Below are 21,362 nucleotides of genomic sequence, written 5' to 3' on the forward strand. Positions count from 1 at the left end.
CCATCCACAGAACTGCCGCTCACTGGATGTTTTTTGTTTTTGGCACCATCCTGAGTAAATTCTAGAGACTGTTGTGTGAAAATCCCAGAAATACTCAAAACAGCCCATCGGGCACCAACAATCTTCCATGCGATTATCTAACCAGCCAATCATGTGGCAGCAGTGCAGTGAATAAATCATGCAGATACAGGTCAGGAGCTTCAGTTAATGTTCACATCAACCATCAGAATGGGGAAAAAAATGTGATGTCAGTGATTTCGACCGTGGCATGATTGTTGGTGTCAGACGGGCTGGTTTGAGGATTTCTGGGATTTCTGGTGCACGAGGGGGACCTACACAATATTAGGCAGGTGGTATATATATATATATATATATAATGTGACAATAGTGACAAATAAAACTGCATAAATGTTCATTACAGAGATATATACAAATATATTATATTATATTCATTAATATTAGTAATAAATGCCACTTGTTTTGATTTTTTGTTTTTAAATGCAATAACATTCCCACATGTTTTCAGTTAGTGTGACTGAAGTGTCAACATTTTTGGCACCACTGTATAAAGTGACAAATGAGTCTGCATTACAGAAATAAAGAGACAGCTTACCACACTCAAGCAGCAACATAGCTGAAGTATAATAGAAAAGACAGAACAAAAAGGACAAAGAAAACAATGGAGATAAAGAAAGAGCAAATGAGTGTGAATGAAGTAAGCAATACAGTATCGCAGAGAGTCAGGGAGTGACATTGTGGTGCTAATTTGTTGGACTATTCCAGGTGGGGAAAAGATATGAACAAATGGAAGATTTCTGAACTTTGGTGAACAGTAGCTCAGTGGACTCGAGGAATTCTGCATGATTTATAGGTCACTAATCAGTTTAGACAGTCTATGGAAAAACAAATACATTTGAAAAATGCTAAATTGAAGCATTTTTAGTGCTCACTAGAGGTCACTCTGATGATTCCTAACTTTTCCTATATGTTTACAGACATATCAGAAACCAGAAGATGACACAAGCTCCATATCTGCTGCTAATTATGGTTTCGATTGTCCTAGTGTCATCCAGGCCTGAAGGAAGCGGTCCCTACAACTTTAGTCCAGGCCAGAATCCTCCGATTAAAGTTCTGCGCCTGTTCTCAGAGACAGCTCTTAATCTCTGACCAGGAGGAAACTCAGGAGATCAATCCGGTGAAATTGAGAAGGAGGAAATCATTTTAAGCAATAGTAGAATAAAAGTAAAGGATCAGCTTTGAAGGAGGAGTGGAGGAAGGGAAAGACAGAGGCCAGAATGAAGGGCAGCTGCAGAGAAAGACAAAGCCTTGTTTCACTCTTTTTTTTAGCTATCTTTCACCTGTCCATCCCCTCCTCCTCCATTCTGGTTCTTGCAGCTCTATGAAGAAGTTTGCATGCTTGTCATACTCCTCATGGTCAAAAATTTTAACCTTTATGGTCTTCCTGTGGGGGGAACATAAAATCACAATTGAAGTGTGCTTGTGCATTAACTGAGCAGTGTGAGATTGGAACTCAGATTGGCATTACGCAGTTCATTACACATATTGTGGCAGATCCGAGGTGAAATGTCCACTGTGTGGCGCTAAAAGTGAGTTAAATCTTCTCCCAAAAAGATGAGGTTTTTAAGGCTAATGCTCTAGTTTTAAATCAACAAAACCGACCTCTCTACCCTAAACCTTAAACATAAACCTAACTGATAGTGTTCGAAAAAGCAAAGGTTAGATGAAAATGGTAAATGGTCTGCACTTATATAGCACCTTTTTAACCTTAGCGGTATTCAAAGCGCTTTACACTGTGACTCATTCATCCATTCTCCCATTCACACTCATACACCAATGATGGCAGAGCTGCATGTAAGGTGCTAGCCTGCCATTGGGAGCAACTTGGGGTTCAGTGTCTTGCCCAAGGACACTTCGGCATGTGGAGTCATGTGGGCCGGGAATCAAACCACCAACCTTACGATCAGTGGCTGACCCGCTCTACCACAGGGCCACAGCCGCCACAAAAACATAAACAATTGCTAAAGGTTCAGCGTCATTTTTTTAGTGCTTCAATGACACTTTGGACTCATGTGTGGGCTTGCGTGCTCTTCAGGACTCATACCCGTGGTCCTTTGCATTGCAAAAGATCAAGCTTGAACAAGCTTGTAAATGTAGCTGGATATGTAATGCAAATGTTAAAATGAGTCATGCGCTGTAGAAAAATTGTTATGATGTCATAAGATAGCATTGTGTGAGGAAAAGAGTGAAAAGTACGTGTTTATGAACTGATAATATGTCGTTTTACTAGTGATTTAAGTGAATAGATGTCATTGTTGTTGAGCCTCTAGTGTTTATTTATAACAAGCCACGCAAAACTCATTTTTGGCTCAGCGGTTGAGGCACTGGGTTACTGACGAGAAGGTCGGGGTTCAAACTCCAGCACCGCCAAGATGCCACTGTTGGGCCCTTGACCCTATCCGCTCCAGGAGACCCTGCACTCTGACCCCATCTTAGCTGGGATATGTGAAAACAAATACATTTCACTGAATATATGCACAAATACGACCAAAATAAAGGCTTCTATTCTTCTTCCATTCTTCTAAAGTAACATGACTCTATGACAGTGTTTTTCTAAAATGAGTAAAATAAGTCTAACATTACTTGAAAGAACTTTTGCATTTTGTTCTACAACATAAACTCAGTCACACAGTCAAATGTTACATGTGAATTGTGATGCTCCAGTTAGCTTTTTATATGTAGGTTGCTTAGAAGTTGCTACAGCAGTTGTCTAGTTGGTCAAGCATGTACTTCACAAGTCTGCCATCTTTTTAATTTCTCAGAATCATTTAATGATAATATTTGCAGCCTATATGAGGTTTGAGCACTTCAAACTGAGCCCAGAAGATGGCAACACACTGGGGCTGTTCTGGGAAAGGAGACCAGCGGAGGGGACGTCCCACCTTTTCTCTCACTCATTTCCACCAATTGTGGCTCTCCAATCTCCAGGAAGAAGTTCTTATTCTTTTCATACTCCTCGTCATCGATTATATTGATCGTAATAGTTTTGCTGAAAGAGATAGAGAGAAACAGAGAAAGAGAGAGAGAGAACAAGATTGCAGACGTGAGAGAAGCACGAGGAAAAGACAGCTGAAGATGTGCGGGGCAGAAGCCGGCAGAACAAATGAACAAAAAGCTAAGAAAAGCAAACTTGAAGAAAACAGAATGACTATTAAAGACTATGTATAACTCAACTAAAGCAGTATTTTTCAGACTATAAAACTGCAGGACTCCAGTAGCTATTCAATGTAGGATACAGGGGCTAGTTGTCACATTTTTTACTCCATTGAATATTTCTCAGGGGAGGTTTGTTTCTGACTGTAAAAGACCATTTCTGTATAGGCACGTACCTTAAAGCCTTACCTTAAAAAAAACCTACTGAGCATTTCCACCATTATTGCCAAGGAATAAAGATACAGTTCAATGAACACACATTGGCCTCTAGAGACAACTTGCCCCAATTTTGTCAGCATGGGGCACAATGGCAACCTGCCAGTAAATAGTATATTATAGGCAATAAATGGCTTTTTGGCTACATATAAACAAAACATTGTGAATTCAAAACAATTCTTAAAACAACAAAAATATAAAACCATTATTTCGGTCAACAGAAATTGCATGAACCTATAAAAAATAAAAAATTACACTTTTTTTTAAGGATCAGAAGTTAATGATTAATTGATGATTAATTAATGACTAAATGCTATTTGAAATGACTAATAAATTGTTAGTTATTTTGAATAACTTTCAGCATTAACACATCTGTGGGTCATTCACTTATTTAGTGAATTAGTGAATAGAGTTAAGATGAAAATAAGATGCATTTTGAACTGTTCTGAGACCAGTGCAGACAGACAGCACACTGGAGGTCAAGTCATTCACTATATAGGGAGCAAGGGAGCATCCTATAGATTTCCTGTGCAGCCAAGTGCATTCACTCCTAACATCCGACCAAAAGTTCAGTTTCAGGCTGCGGATGATGTTTGGACAACTCAACATGTTTTGCAGACATGGGACATTGATAATCAGTACATCCATCCATCCATCTTCAACAGCTTATCCAAAGTTAGGTCGCGGGGGCAGCAGCTCCAGCAGGGGGCCCCAAACTTCCCTATCCCGAGCCACATTAACCAGCTCTGGCTGGGGAACCCCGAGGCGTTCCCATGCCAGTGTGGAGATGTAATCTCTCCACCTAGTCCTGGGTCTTCCCCGAGGCCTCCTCCCAGCTGGACGTGCCTGAAACACCTCCCTATTGAGGCGCCCAGGTGGCATCCTTACCAGATTCCCAAACCACCTCAACTGACTCCTTTCGACGCAAAGGATCAGCGGCTCTACTCCGAGCTCCTCACGGATGACTGAGCTCCTCACCCTATCTCTAAGGGAGAAGCCCGCCACCCTTCTGAGGAAGCCCATTTCGGCCACTTGTACTCGTGACCTAGTTCTTTCGGTAATGACCCAGCCTTCATGACCATAGGTGAGGGTAGGAACAAAAATGTACTGGTAATCAGTACATAGATGCATCATTCTATAATGCAAAATTGAATCTTAATATGTTTGGCAGTGATTGGATGGTGCTGGCCATTAGTATGAATAATAATTATTAATTCAGCTTTATAGAAAATGGACTGTAATGTCTGTAACATCTCAAAAACATGAATAACCAAACATCAGTCTGAATTAAATGTTAAACTGTGCATCCTGTCTATTTATATTCCATCCCTTAAAGGTAGAGAGGAAAGGAAGATATTGGCTATCATACAACGTCTCAGAGAGGCCAAAATGAAAGCATTTGAAAAATGATCTGCAATTATCAGCAATGACAGCTGTGTTTATTGAAAAACACTGGTCTGAAAGCCCTTTAAGTGCTTCGTCTTGTTTTGTAATAAAAAAAAAAACGTTCTTTTTTCTCTCTACCTTTGTTTTCACCTACCAAACAAATATCATCAATTTAAGTAATTTAAACAAACCATTACACAAAGATAATCTATAATGTTCATTAAAAGCTCTCCCTTTACAAAAACTGTCATGAGACAAAAATAAATGATGACAAACCTGGTCAGATTATTGACAAAGTAAACACACAACCCGCTGAAATGCTCTACATCCAACTATGAGCTCAAAATAAACACTTCTTCCAGTCTGTGGTCATTTAGGCTCTCTTTGGCGCAAAGTCTCGAATTTGTTGCCAGTAACATAGAGGTTGTTATACAAACGTGGTACTGTTGTGTTGTAGGACAATGAAGTTGACCTATCCTGTGGTGTGAATGCATCTAAACTATTGTGAACAGCATTTTGCTATTTCTTTTATAATCATTATGCATGTTGCTGTTATGTCCAAATTAACTGAAATACTACATGGAAGACTTGTCCTTACATTTTTTTTATTTCTTAGAAAAAACAAATAGCAAGCACAGACAAGCAGAGCAATACCAGAGACTGTTTAGCCCAAGAAGGAGCACTTGTTTTAAACTTAATGGGAGAAATTGGAATGCCCAGATATGGTGGGTGTAGAAAAGGAAGCCTCGCTTTGCAGGTAAAAGTGCAGATCCAGACATCGTGTGTCAGCTGACTCGAGAATATGCATGCGCATTGGTTGGACCAGCCTGAAAAATAGCCTAAAAATACCGCAATTCACTTCTACCAGGCGATTTAGATTTTGAAAAATGTTATTCATTGATTGAAACCAAAAACATGCAGGTTAAGTGAATTGGAGACTCTAAATTGTCCCGTAGGTGTGTGTGAGAGTCCTCCAGCCACTGGGGGCTACAACAGCATCGGGAGACCTGTGCCAAGTCTGCATGGCGACCCCAAACGGGAGCAGCCGAAAGAAGAAAAAGTTCATTTATTGACACACAAAATATATTTCTACATCGAAATTACACTTCAAAAGAAACAAAAATATTATCAAAACAACGAAGTGGCTTAAAATCACTCTATAGGTGTGTTCACATACAACGCGAAGCGAGCGTTTCGCTTCAAGTCAATGCAAAGATGCGAATATACACAAATTCGCGCCGGGCGGCACTAATGAAGTGAATGATGTGAGTCGGACATGAGCGAGAAATTCGCAAGACACGTTGTCGCAAAAGCCTCTCAGGATTGAGATTGTCCGGATGTCACTGATGTACTGACGTAGTAGCAGAAGAAATCTGGAAAAATTTATGAAAAAATTGTTGTAGCGGTGTGTGTGTGTGTGTGGGCACCCGGAATTGTATGACACATTCATGTACAGAGACCGACCGAAATAAGACATCGCTTGGAGGAAAGTGAGCGAGGAAGTTGGACTACCTGGTAAGTTCCGAAAATATGCGCGTCTACTTGATTCCAGCTATAGGTTGTACTTTACTATGAACCAAGTCATAGAAGCCCCTCCTCCTGTCCTTTTCTGGAAAAGAAGGGGGAATACTCACGGGTTGCGTTACTCGAGTTTAAACTTAAATTTATAATCCAGTGGTCAAACTCGGCCGAGCAATGCAAGGTGAAAATTTTCTTTGCGTTGTATGTGAACGCACCATAAGACAAAAGGTTTGAAATAGCCTATACCAATACAAATTAGATCATAAATCCAAATATAAAGGGAATGATACTAATTGAAAAACAGATTTGATGTTCCACTATATTTTCAGAGTTTGAACATGAACTTTATCACCACCTGCTGGTGGAATCTCCAAACTACAAAAGCAGGAAATGAGTTTAGACTTTGCACTGAAAACAGACGTGCTACTGAAATGTCTAAGCGCAGTGACCTGTTTCTCTGAAAATTAGCAAATTGCGCTTTGCCCCACAGTTTGCGCGCATACACCTACAGATAGCGCAAACACTCCAGCCCACTTGTACTATGCGCTGGCACGAAAATTGCACTTTGAATCAGTGCTCTCACATAAATTGGATAAAACGTAGTGCACTGTCAAAAATAAAGCCAAGTAGATGGTAGCTGACATTTTATAATGCTTGTATCTATAGAAAATAGCTGCCCGGGACATGAAGAGTTACAAAAGTGCACATTGTCTTTCTGTTTACATGCTATGCATTTATTAAAGTCTCCCTGCACAGAGGAGAGATGTAAAAATACCCAACATGCTGCACTATTCTGTGTCTGTTTAATAAGGCTGTGCAACAAAACCAGACAGTCTGTCGACATAATTTACTTGTCCATTTACTTGCAGGACATCAGTCCTGTGTTTAATGATATCCAGCGGCAATATATCTAACAATGCTATATGCTATATATATATATATATATATACAGTATATATATATATGGTAAGCAGCAATGCTTTTTTTCCAAATATAGAGAGTAAGCTAATCTGAAGAGCATGTGGATAGCAATTGACCAATTAAATAGCAGATGACGATTAAGGTGTAGCCAAATAATAAGCTGATTCTTGAACTATCGGTTTTCAAAAAAATCAACAACGACAGCCAAGTCTCTGTCACTGTTTATAGACTAGTGCACGGTTATTGATACAGGATTTTTTTTAACATTCAATTAATTGATTTGAAAAAGTTTTGGCTGGTTAATTGGTAATTAGCCTTTTCCACCACATTAGTTATCGGCATTGGTTGACCTCTAGTTCTCGATTTAGTCATTTAGCACACAACAAACAACAATTATTCTTGACTCATGTGTGGCTTAAATTTTGTCTGCTATTCACCTACTTGTGATAGTAGTGCTGTGTTAACTTGTTTTAACTGTACTGCTCTTGTGCTTTTGATTCAAAGTGGTTGGAGACAGTTTAAATTCACAAATGAAATTATGTCAGTGAAAATATGACTTTACATGTTAGCCTGTAGCTGTAGCTATAGTTTTCATCCAAAGAGCTTCGGGAGGTTTGCACACAACACAAATGCAACTATATTTTGAACAGTTAAGCGGCAGGGTTTGCTACAGATGAACAATCAAAGGCTGGACATTTATACACAGAGATATTACAGCAAAGATATTAACTTGAGTGAAAATGATACCAGCTTTAAAACAAGAAAGCAAGAACAGATCTAACCTGCAGCACAGAACGCTATTTGAAAATCCCTGTGAAGCCAGCTTCATTTTGATTATTTCAGTCAAAGACACATTTTTGCAGGATATTAACCAGTAACTATGAATAACAATAAATTATCCTTAGAACTGTAACAGACAGACAGACGGATGTATGGATGAATGAATGGATGAACAGAAAGACAGAACGATTGGATGGATGGGTGGATATTTAGACAGACATAGAGAAAGACAGAATGACATGATAGAATGATATATATACTGTAGATAGATAAACAGACAGACAGACAGAAAGACGGATGGATGGATGAATGAACTGATGGACAAACAGACAAGAATGATAGACAGAATGATAGATAGAATTATAGAACAATGGATGGAAGGACAGACAAACAGATAGAATGACAAATAGAATGATAGATGAATGGACAGACAGACAGACAGATAGATAGAAGGATGGATGGATGGATAGACAGACAGATAGAAAAATGGATGGCTGGATGGATAGATGGACAGAGCAAAAGATGGATGGATTGATGGATGGATGGCTGAATAGAACAATATAAGTATGGATAGATAGACAGACAGCCAGACAGAACGATAGAATGATGGATGGATGGATATAAAGACAGACAGAATGACTGATAGAATGACAGATAGAACGATAGCCAGAGAGAACGATAGAATGATGGATGGATGGATACACAGACAGATAGACAGACAGAATGACTGATAGAATGATAGATAGAATGATAGCCAGAGAGAACGATAGAATGATGGATGGATGGATACACAGACAGATAGACAGACAGAATGACTGATAGAATGATAGATAGAATGATAGCTAGAGAGAATGATAGAATGATGGATGGATGGATACACAGACAGACAGACTGATAGAAAGACAGATAGAATGATAGAACGATGAATGAATGGACAGACGGACAAAAAAGCAGACTGATAGGTAGAACAAATCCCCAAATAAAACAGCAGTGAACAGGGTAAATTATACAGAAAATTCAAGTTTATCATATACATTACATTAAATGATAAAAAAAAAAAGATGTTTTAGTGATTGTGTACACTACACCTGTGGCCAAAAGTATTGGCAGTGACATACATTTTGTGTTTTGCAAAGTTTGCTGCTTCAGTATATTCAGTATTTTCCTTTTTTCACATGTTTCTATGGTATACTGGAAAACAATGATAAGCATTTCATGAGTTTTAAAGGCTTTTATTGGCAAAACATTCGATATATGCAAAGAGTCGATATTTACAGTGTTGACCCTTGTTCTTCATAACCTCTGCAATTCACTCTGGCATGCTGGATATCAGCTTCTGGGCCAAATCCTGACTGATGGTGATCCATTCGGATTTGATCACAATTTGTGGGCTTCTGCTTGTCCACTCGCCTTTTGAGGATTGACCACAGGTTCTCTATGGGATTAAGATCCAGGGAGTTGCCGGGCCACGGATCCAAAATGTCCATGTAATGATCTCCGAGCCACTTCATTATCACTCTTGCCTGTTGACATGGTGCTCCATCATGCTGGAAAATGCACGGATCATCACCAAATTGCTCCTGGATCATTGGAAGAAGTTGATCTTGCAGGACGTTTTGATACCATTCTTTATTCATGGCAATGATTTTGGGCAGAATTGTGAGCGAGCCCACTCCCTGTGATGAAAAGCAACCCCACACATGGATGGTCTCAGGATGCTTCACTGTTGGCACGACACAGGACTCATGGTATTTCCCAAACAGAAGGAGGCTTCATCAGAGAAAATAACTTTGCACCAGTCTTCTGCTGTCCAATCCTTGTACTTCTTGCAGAATTTCAGTCTGTCCTTGATGTTGTTCTTGGAGAGAAGTGGCTTCTTTGCTGCCCTTCTTGACATAAGGTCATTGTCCAAAAGTCTTCGCCTCACTGTGCGTGCAGATGCGCTCACACCAACCTGCTGCCAATATTGAGCAAGCTCTGCACTGGTGGTGACATGCTTCCATAGCTGACTCCTCAGAAGGAGAAGGTCCTGGCACTTGCTGGACACTCTGGGACGTCCTGAAGCCTTCTTCAATGCAGTTGAACCTCTCTTCTTGAAGTTCTTGATGATCAGGTAAATGGTTCTTTCAGGTGCAATATTCTTTGCAGCAATTTCCTTGCATGTGAGGCCATTTTGATGCAAAGCGATGATGGCTGCACGTCTTTCTTTAGAGGTAACCATTGTTAACGAGAACACAATGATTGGAAGCAGATCTTCCCTCCTTTTATAACAATTAGTCCGCTCTTATAATCCAGATTTCACCTGACTAGTACTCGTTCACATTTTCCCAGGTGCTGCTGATATGATTAGTGAAATTATGTTAGCTGGTCATTTTGTGCCAGGACCAAAAACAGTAAAATTTGGGTTTTTGTGATAAAGTAAAAAAAATTTGGCCAATGAAGCTTTTTGCAATTATTTAAAATGCATCTGATCACTCTGCACAATAATCTAGAAACAATGTGAATCAACACGACAACAACTGAAGCAGAAAAATTAGCAAAACACAAAATGTATGATACTGCTAGTACTTTTGGCCACAGTTGTACATATGCAGCCTAACTAAAGAAAAATTGCCTATAATATAAAGAGCCCTCTTAATTCTCTCTGGATTGTTCCAGATTAACATGAAATATTTACACCTCCCCAGAGACACAGTTATGGCTGCATCATAGCTCTCCCAAAAATTCCCACCAAGGTCTGTGGAGTCTGCCAATAAGACATATTCTTGTCCTTAATGCAACATTCACTCAAGCACCAAAAGTTTATGTTAGAAAAAGCAGATGTATCCATGAGCAATGAGCAATAATATACTGAATCAAGAAAATACTGTACCGCATTATAAACTACAGCTATTTATAGTGGCTCTTCTCTTATACAGTTGGTGAATGACCCATTTAAACCCTGTTTAATGGCATGTTCACTCAAAAAGCTAATCAGCACTGGTCCTTTTAAAATCAGAAAGCCCTTGGCTTTTGATGCTCAGATGTCGACTATAATTGGAATATTCATTAGCTGTTTTACCTAACGCTGTGAGTCCGTGCTTAGAAGACCCATGGCTTAGTAAGCCTCTTGAACAGATCTGATGTGTGAAGCCAGGGCTCATATGGAGCTGAACACCTACTGAGTATTGTTACCATAGTGAACAGAGCAAGAACAGACTGTCACTTTCCTTTCCTGCAACAGGATGGGTTCCATTTCTCCCTATTTCTTTCTTTCTTTCTTTCTTTCTTTCATCACCTTCTCTCCAGCCAGTGATTACAGTAGAATCCCATCTGATCAGCATTCAGTCACAGACTTAAACCCAGTAGTTGCTAGACTGGATTATACAAGCGTGAAAGTTGCTTGTCAGACACGAGGATAGAACTACACCACTGTAAAATACATGGGACAGATGAAAGAGGTGTGAGAGAAGTAATAATACAAGGATAACTGAAGGACATGATTGTAATGAGGAGGAGGGTGGGGCCGGGACGTGAGTGCACACGGCCAACCTCCAATCGGGCTAATCAACCGAGGATAGAGATAAGACCCTGACGTATGCGGCAGAATTGGGCATTCCAAATTGGGAGAAAAAAAAATATCTGCTGATGCAAGAAATTGTTTACATGAGACATGAAATAATCTGATTATTCTCAGCTTTCGATGTCAAAACATAAAGTCATGCACACAGCACATTGAAAAGGTTGTTGTTGAAGGTGTTAACATGCAACACGAAATCAGGGTTTTAGGAAAATAATCTATGCATGTTTACCGGTTTATGCTTAAACTGTTTATGACTTTAATAAACGAAAACTGTTTTAAGGCATTTACAGGGTATCACACATTGTAAATGCAGTCATTGTAGACCAAAAGCAAATGGGACTACGCATTTCAATTAATTGCATGTAATGAAATTCTGCTCTGACAAAATGTTCAAGAATTGTGTTGCATTACCTCATACTACTTAACTAATTTGAACAAGCAGTAAAAATCTAATTTTACATCCAATGCATTCAACTAGAAAGACGGTGTTCCATAATGAGATACTGACTATAATGTACAACATGCCTCGCTGTAATTAGTTTATTTACTGGTGCCTTATCGTGCTCAATTTTCTGCTCTTGTGATATAATCTCTCTCACCCCACTTTTCTCCCAAAGCTAAAATCTGAATCTGCAGGGTTATATACACAAAGGCTTATAATTTACATAACTGGGTGTATTCTTTGACCAGTACCAATTCCCAACCCAATGTGACAAATGCAGGTGGACAGATGGCTTCAAAAACCAGGTTATATTCTATTCCACTTTTTGTATGCCATTTTCAACCTAATCTGTCCTTTCAAAAGCTTTAAAACATGGAAAATCTTGTTATTGTTGGCCAAAAAATCCAGAAAAATAAAGGGATAAATAAAGGTTTCAGTACAGCATAAAGTATTTTAAGGGAACAGGTGATAAGAGCTCTAATGCCCCATTCACACTAACTGCAATTGTATTTATTATTATTATTATCATCTAGTGTTACAATGAGTGAGGGGACAGGAGCAGGATCTAAATGCAGCTAAAAGTGTTTAATAAAATAAACAAAGTACAGAATAATGGGGTAAACTCAGGAACAAAGGAAACAAACAATGGGCAAAACACAGGAATCATCTACGATGGGCTCAGGTAATACACAGGAGGTCAAAAACATACAACAACTGAACAGGAGTGAGCAAATAAAGGGGCTATAAACACACAAAGACTAGTGAGGTGAATGAGACAAAGGTGAGAAACAGTCAAGGACAGCTGGCAGTGATGAGGGCAGGGAATTATGTGAAATGTAGTCATTTCACAACAATGAATAGTGACATGGCCCCCCTCTAGAGTGGATAATAGACGCTCCAAAAAATGGAAATTGTCCATTGGGTCTGGGGGGAAAAGGGGAAACAGGCAGTTCAAGGGGGCACAAGAGGCAAGGGGATGAGAGGAACAAGGCAAAAACAGAGAGGCAGGGCCAAGATGGAGCCAGAGACCAAGGAGACCAGAGCGGATCAGGTGGAAAGCAATGAGACCAGATCAGATTGGGTAGACAGCCGAGAAACTAAGGGGACCAGAGCAGACTGCCAGGAGACCCAGAAGACCTGAGCAGATCAGGTGGATGGCCAAGAGACCAGGAATACCAGAGCAGATCAGGTGGATGATCAGGAGACCGAGAGGACCAGAGCAGATCAGGCGGACGATCAGCAGACTCAGAAGACCTGAGCAGTCAGGCGGACAGCCAGGAGACCCAGAAAACCTGAGCAGATCAGGCAGACAGCCATGAGACCAGGGAGACCACAGAAGATCAGTTGGATGACCAGGAGACCCTGGGAACCACCGAAGGGTAGGGACTGGATCAGGAGGCGTGGTTGACGACCACAGACTAGATAATGGAGTTGTGGAAAGCAGAGCCATGGAAGGCTCGAGGGTGTATCCGTGGCAGGCGGAGCCATGGGAGGCTCGAGGGGCGAAGCCAGAGAAGGCAGAGCCATGGCAGCCTCAAAGGGCGAAGCCATAGAAGGCAGAGCCATGGCAGGCTTGAGGCCAAGATTCCAGGAGGACTGGGAAATGATCTCAGTGGTCGAGAACATGAGCAGAGTCTCGGGAGCAACCTTACAAACCTCATCTTTTGGGAGAACACACAGTGGACATTTCAGCTTAGAACTGGCACAATATGTGTAAGGAACCGCATAATGTCATATTACATAAATGTCACCACAGTAACGTCATTTTAATGTGATCAAGCTGGAAAAGTCTCCATTTTGTCTTTCCTATGGAATGCCTAAATGCAGAATGGTTTTTATGAACTGATATTATAACACAGTGAAGTAATTCCAGACTGATCTCACAGTGAAATTGGGAACAGTAGGTTGACTTTTCTTTAGCTAAATTCGGTCTGTGCTTACCGAAATTTAAAACAATCACCAGTGGCCAAAACTGTAAGTGTTGTTGGGCGTATGTGCACGTGTGAGCTCCATTAACAGAGTGAAATGTCCACAGAGGGGCGTCAAATGCGAGATATGAAACAAGTTGTTTTCAGCTGTACAGGCTGTAAAACAGTTAAGAGGAATGCTTATTTAATAAACTGAACCTTCCAACACAAACTCCAATCCAAACCATCTATGGAGTAAAAATTAAATCTTAGAGGGAAAATGTAACTACGGAATCGCCGTCATCACTGATTATGCAAATGCAATTGCTTCATGGTTTCAAAGCAAGTTCTGAACCCGGGTCTCAAACAGCTGATCTTAAGAGATTTGCCTACTACATTGAGATTCCCTACTTTCATTGGATAGTTCAGAAACGTCCATTCCAATTTAGAAACGCCGACAGATTGGGAAACACCCATTGTTGTTCTGCATAGACCTACAGTATACTATGATTTTAAGGAACTGGAACTCTCGGAAACAACATCCTGCATGATCACGTTGGTAATTGAAGGGTAATTGAAGTCAATAAATGATACAAAATCTGAAACAGGCTGATTAGCTGCTGTTTAGGGTGTTGTTTGTTTTGCTGTGTGTAGCTGCAGTACAGTATATCACACTATAGATGGGCTAGAGAGCAGATTCCTGTCTCTACACTCTATAAAAGTTATTCTCCTCTCTTTCCATGTATGTGTAATTTTAGACAGTTCCCTTCTCTGCAGTAAAACATGCAAGAAAACATGGTTGTCTGTCAGTGTTATTCATTTTACCATTATTTCCAGGAGGACACTTCTCATTATCTGGCCAGCCCTTGTGCTGCTGTGAGGCTGAAGTCATGGAAAATACATCATGGAGATTCAAACTACATGGATTTTATGGTAGTGCTCAAAATGAGGGAAAAAGAGGAGAGCCTTACAGCGGGGGAGAGAGAAAGAGAGGAGGGGGAAGACTGCTGTTCTGACTGAGAATAACTGAACCATAACCTGACAGAAACAAACATTGTCAGACCCTCAGATTTTACTACACCAAACAACAACGTGCCAAATAACCATTTTCATTCTTCATCTTAATCATAATTCTGCAGAGATTTTCCACAGTTCCAATTATAAGCACCATATCTGTTATCGTACATGAAGGGGAATTTAAAGTATATGTTAAACTTTTTTAAGGTCCAAAAGGTCGGGGGTTCAAGCCCCAACACCACCAAGATGTCACTGTTGGGCCCTTGAGCAAGACCCTTAACCCTATCTGCTCCAGGGGGGCTGTATCATGGCTGATCCTGCACTCTGACCGCAGCTTAGCTGGGATATGTGAAAACGAATACATTTCACTGTATATATGCAAAAAACTGTGTGTATAATGTGTGCCCAAAATAAAGGATTCTATTCAATTGACAGTATTTGTGGCATTATGATAGACTCCGCCCCCCTTTTCTTAAAAAAAAAAGCAGCAACTTACAATGGAATTGAATGGTGCCAATCCGTAAACTTTAAAACACTCACTGTTTCAAAAGTATAACCACAAGATGTAAACAATATGCACGACGTAACGTGTCAACCATAAAACCCTACAACGACTGTGAAAACAACTATTAAACAACTTTACAGCTCAAATAATACACAAGAGTTTTAACAAACTCAGAAGAATTAATGTAAGTGCTTTTATAAAATTATAAACTTCACATTTCTGCCTTTAAACCTGCCAAAAATTCACTTCCATTGTAAGAGCCTCACTGTAAAGGCCCGGGTGTTAGGGTTACCTCGTCTTGTTCTCACTGTTACCCCTTTGTTTACCATTTTTGTCACTTTTGTATTCCGTAGTTTTCACTTTTGTCCCTTGTTTAGCTCCACAGTCTCCCTGTTAGTGTTCGTGTTCTCATTCATTGTTTTCACCTGCCCTCATTAATTTGACACTGGTTTCTGTTTATCCCCTGGTTATCTTGTTTGAGTTCTGTTTGTTCATTGGTTCCTGTCTTCCCATGTCCGTGTATTTAAACCCTGTCTGTTTGTTCAGTCGGTGTCTATCGTTGAATGTTGTCAGCCTAGTGTGTGTTCCCTGCCCGTTTTCTCAGTCTTGTGTTTATTTCCCCATTGAGGGTTTTTCCTTTGTTCCCGTGTTTTCCGTGTACCTGCCTTGTTTGTTTCATTAATAAAGTTGAACTGCACTTGGATCCGCATCTCCTCGTCTGCCCTCGCTGCTCATTCACAACAGAACGATAGCCCAAAACAATGGATCCAGCGGTTTTGCGAGCAAGCTGCCGTCTGCTCAGCCTTAGGCAGGGAAACCGTCCGGTGGAGGACCACCTCCGCGATTTCCTCGCGATAGCGAGTGCCACCGAATTCCCTGACTCCGACCTGGTGGTGTTTTTTCAGGCCAACCTGAATTGTGTGCTCCAGGAGTGGTTACCACCGTCGACGTGCGGCTGGACGCTCCTCGAGTTCATTGAAGAGACTCTGCTGGTCTGCGCTTCACCGTTCACTGTGGGCGTCATCGAGGAGAACCCTGCCACTCCTCCCACAGTGGTAACCCTCCATTCACCAGTGGTTCGTCCCTTCACGCCTGCCTTGGTCAGCGAGCCAGCGCGGCCCTCTTCATCTGCCCGGAGGAGGGAGAGAAGACGGGCTTCCGCCTTCCGGCCCACGCCTGCCCCAGTCTTCGAGCCTGTGCCCACGCCTTCCACGGTCAGCAAGCCTGTGCCCACGCCTTCCACGGTCAGCGAGCCAGCGCCCACGCCTTCCACGGTGAGTGAGCCAGCGCCCATGCCTGTCACGGTGAGCGAGCCAGCGCCTACGCATGTCACTGTGAGCAGCCTGCGCCTACGCATGTCACTGTGAGCGAGCCTGCGCCAACGCATGTCACTGTGAGCGAGCCTGATTCCTCGTCAGCCATGGTGAGCGAGTCTGTAGCCTCGACCGTCCAAGCGCCAATGCCTCCCGAGCTTTCCAGAGCTCTGCCTTCCGAGCTTTCCAGAGCTCCGCCTTCCGAGCTTTCCAGAGCTCCGCCTCCCGAGCTTTCCAGAGCTCCGCCTTCCAAGCTTTCCAGAGCTTCGCCTACCGAGTCTTCCAGGGCTCCTCTCGAGCTTCCCACAGCTCCGCCTCCTGAGTCTCCCAGGACTCCGCCTCTCAAGTCTCTCGAGCCTCCCAGGGCTCCTCCTCTCGAGCCTCCCAGGGCTCCGCCTCTCGAGCTTCCAAGAGCTCCGCCTCTCGAGCTTCCCAGAGCTCTGCCTCCCGAGCCTCTTGAGCCTTCTAGGGCTCCGCCTCTCAAGTCTCTCGAGCCTCCCAGGGCTCCACCCCTCAAGCCTCTCGAGTCTCTTACGGCTCCGCCTCTCGAGCCTCCTGCGGCTCCGCCTCCCGAGCCTCCTTCGGCTCCGCCTTCAGAGCCTCCTATGGCTCTGCTCCCAGAGACTCCAGAGCCTTCTAGGGCTCCGCCTCTAGAGCATCCAATGGCTCCACTTCCAACGCCTCCTGGGCCTCCCAAGTCTTCTACGGCTCTGCCTCCGAAGTCCTCCTTGGCTCCGCCCCACGCGGCTCCTGCCGGCCCCTATCCTGCGGCCACCACCCAGGTCCTCCAAGCCTATCCACATCACGTGGTCAACTCCCAGGCCTCCTGAACCTATTCTTGCCCTATGGCCAGCTCCCAGGCCACCTGAGCCTGTCCTTGCCCTGAGGTCAGCTCCCAGACCTCCTGCACCTGTCCTTGCCTTACGGCCAGGTCCCAAGCCTCCTGAACCTATCCTTGCCCTGTGGCCAGCTCCCAGACCTCCTGAACCGATCCTTGCCCCATGGCCATCTCCTAGTCCACCTAAACCGGCCTCTGTCCTGTGGCCTCCTCCTAGGCCCCCTGAGCCGGCCCTTGCCTTATGGCCAGCCCCTGGGCCATCTAAACCTGTCCCTGCCCGGTCGATACCTCCCTGGCCCCCCAAACCTGTCCCTTTGTGCCCCCAGGGACTGCCTAATTGGCCCCGTGGACTGTCTCATTTCCCTTTGCGCCCTCGTGGACGTCTCATTGCCCCTCGTTGCCCCCTTGGACTGCCTGTCTGCCCTTCATTACCCCCTTGGACTTCCTGCCTGCCCTCTGTGCCCCCTTGGACTTCCTGCCTGCCCTTTGTGTCCCCAGTCAATGGACATTTTTTGTTTTTTAGTTTTATGTCATGTTACTGTTGATCGTCTGGAATCCGATCCTTGAGGGGGGGCTCTGTTAGGGTTACCTCGTCTTGTTCTCACTGTTACCCCTTTGTTTACCATTTTTGTCACTTTTGTATTCCGTAGTTTTCACATTTGTCCCTTGTTTAGCTCCACAGTCTCCCTGTTAGCATTCGTGTTCTCATTCATTGTTTTCACCTGCCCTCGTTAATTTGCCACTGGTTTCTGTTTATCCCCTGGTTATCTTGTTTGAGTTCTGTTTGTTCATTGGTTCCTGTCTTCCCATGTCCGTGTATTTAAACCCTGTCTGTTTGTTCAGTCGGTGTCTATCATTGAATGTTGTTAGCCTGGTATGTGTTCCCTGCCCGTTTTCTCAGTCTTGTGTTTATTTCCCCATTGAGGGTTTTTCCTTTGTTCCTGTGTTTTCCGTGTACCTGCCTTGTTTGTTTCTTTAATAAAGTTGAACTGCACTTGGATCCGCATCTCCTCGTCTGCCCTCGCTGCTCATTCACAACACCGGGTCTACTTTGTTTTTGTGCGTTCCGGATCAGCCCAGTCGACCACGTTAGCTTTGAAAGTATACTTTTCTAACTACAAGGGATAACGTACGTGTTCGACGCATGCTTAGAACAACTGCTTTGTGATATACTTTTAGGACAGTCAATGGCAGGCGCATGCGCCGACTATGCGCACAGTCCGTAGGTCGAGAAAATCTTGCGTGATATGTGCGTGATGCGATCATCTGTGTTCCGCAACTGCTTTCAGGTCCTTCAATAACTTATAACGTGCGAGTAAGGGTAGCCGGTGGACTTTCTGGTGCCCTCCTAGGGTAAGATGGTGCCCCCCTAGGGAGTATGTGTCCTACGCAGACTGCGTAGTCTGCTTATAGGGAGCGGCGGTACTGTATGCGCCTTCCCTTTAACATTTAAAATTTTGATGTTGATCAAGTCCATAGACATATTATACATCAACTACTACCCATATATCATACCATCTAATACACCACTGTAGGTGTAAGGCTAATTTGGGTAGCAGTTTTTTTTCAGTACTGTTCCATATTTATGTACTATATAATTACAAGAAATACTGTAATTACTAGGTACTAACCCTAAACCTAACCCCAACCCTAACCCATATTAAGTACATGTATTTATCTAATCACAGTACTTTCATGGGTAAGTACACTGTAGGTATACTGAAAGTCAGGAATGACTAAACTACACCAAACTAAACAGGCATCAGTAATACAGAGATATTCAGTAAGTAATTAAAAAGAACAAACTCGCCTTTGGGAACACAAAGGGTTATTTTGATGGTGGCCGACTGCTGATTCATGTGCCATCAACCAAAAAAGCACATTTTCCATATTTAATCACATTTTCATGTCCTCCCTTAAGAGGAAGAACATTCCAGTATGGTGTCTTAATTAATGCTTTAATGCAATGCCAATCATGTTACGTAACGCTACATAACTCCTTCCTCTTCTACACTTCCTCATAGGCTTGAAGATGCAACATACCATACTTAAAGCTGAAGTATGTGCTCCTAATATGCAGAGACAATTATAAGTAAACAATTTTTAGTTTTGTTTCACCAAATAGTGTAAATACTATGTCTCTGCGCTGCTTTAAAAACATTGCTTATATTTATTTGAGTATTTAGACCAATGTGCCGGGACTATATGCTTGTATGACCAATTGCACATGGAGGGAGTGTTCAGGAAAAATCATATTTGCAATATTTTTTTACTCAGTATTTTTTGTGTTGCTTGGCAACCTATGGCATGCATGCCAACATTGGCACATGGAGGGGTAAACACACTGTGTCTCATTCACCCATTCACAAACACATTCACCCACCAATGACGGCAGAGCTGCTATGTAAGGTGCTAGCCTGCCATTGGGAGCAACTTGGGGTTCAGTGTCTTGCCCAAGAACACTTCGGCATGTGGAGTCGTGTAGGCCGGGAATCAAACCGCCAACCTTGCGATTAGTGGACAACCCGCTCTACCACCTGAGCCACATAAATTCCGCAGCTGCATTCCAAGCTACATCTTGATGAATGGGAGGCTAAACAAAAAGTTAAAATGTGACGAGACTGAAGCGCACCTAACAGACTTGTGCATCATGGCCTTTGTAGACATAAATGTCATTTTACATCACTCCAATTTGGGTTGTTTTTAACCCAGCATTTTTTTTAGAGTGTATTTTATTTGATTGCCAGACTTCCCTTTAGCATAATAAAAGGAATTCAAATGGTTGATTAAATGTGAGCTTGCAGTGATTTGAAACAGTGTCATCTAAATAAGTTCACTGCTAGTTAGTTGCTGCTTCCAAATGGGATCCAGGGACCAGCCCTCTTCTCTGGAGTCAGAGTGGAGACCTGTCCATATATGGGACAGCATGGTTTAGGTTGCTCACTTCAAAGCAATCCGTTTACCTCGGTTTAAATTTGTGAATGCCTTCCTATTAATCAGTTTTAAATAAGTTCAAGCCGGGGACCATTTCCATTTCAACATCATTGAGCACATTCAGAGCTGTTTATCTTTTGCAAGGTAAATCTGTTATCGTTATATCCTCCCTTCCATGGAAAATGTCTGGGGTTCAAGCCACCATGTCAAGTTCGTGATATACCAATAAATGATTTGAGGCTGTTTGACAAAAAAGTAGATGGGTGAGGAGATTGTTTTCCCTGCCAGAAGTCTTAACGCTGCAGCCCAAACTCAAGTTGAGGATTGCAATGGTTATGGAAGTGTAATTAGTCACTCAAATGAGCCATTTTGAAACTCAGAAACATTATGTGGCATGTCTCTACACAACTTAAGCATCCAACTGGAGGAAAGCTTCAACTCATTCACTCCAAACCAGATGCCTTTTTCATTCAGTTCAGACTTCAAGGACCATATTAATCAAAGCCTTTATTGGATGCCAAAGGTCTGCTATTGGAGGAACTTAATCACTTCAACCAACTAGAGATTCTCTTTGTGTTTTTGATCCAACTAAAGAGATCATGCATGGCATGGCATCTTTAGTTTAACCAAATTTGAGGTGGAAATGCTACTGCAGTGACATAATGATGATATAACCATTTCAGTTCCTTGAAGGGAAAGTTCACCCAAAAATGAACACTCTGTCATTTACTTGACCTCATCAATTACCGGTGTTGTTCAACACTGGTACACAAAGAGGCGGCTGTGGCT

General features: G+C 42.4%; 1 protein-coding gene across 7 annotated transcripts in view; it reads right to left on the reverse strand.

Annotated features, from left to right (window-relative positions):
* The window catches only part of LOC127632799 (sodium/calcium exchanger 1-like), a 48,248-nt gene that overhangs the window by 17,676 nt on the left and 9,210 nt on the right, over positions 1–21,362 (reverse strand). For 3 of the 7 annotated variants that reach the window (XM_052111574.1, XM_052111575.1, XM_052111573.1), the window contains exons 3-4: positions 2,961–3,067; positions 614–634 (exon numbers count right to left, since the gene is read on the reverse strand). In XM_052111574.1, coding sequence (XP_051967534.1) covers positions 614–634; positions 2,961–3,067 — 128 coding nt within the window. Of the gene's footprint in view, positions 1–613; positions 635–1,358; positions 1,463–2,960; positions 3,068–21,362 lie in introns of all 7 variants that reach the window. The other 4 variants (XM_052111578.1, XM_052111577.1, XM_052111576.1 and 1 more) reach the window with 3 other exon arrangements.

This window comes from Xyrauchen texanus, chromosome 39, assembly GCF_025860055.1.
Source record: "Xyrauchen texanus isolate HMW12.3.18 chromosome 39, RBS_HiC_50CHRs, whole genome shotgun sequence".
NCBI lineage: Eukaryota > Metazoa > Chordata > Actinopteri > Cypriniformes > Catostomidae > Xyrauchen > Xyrauchen texanus.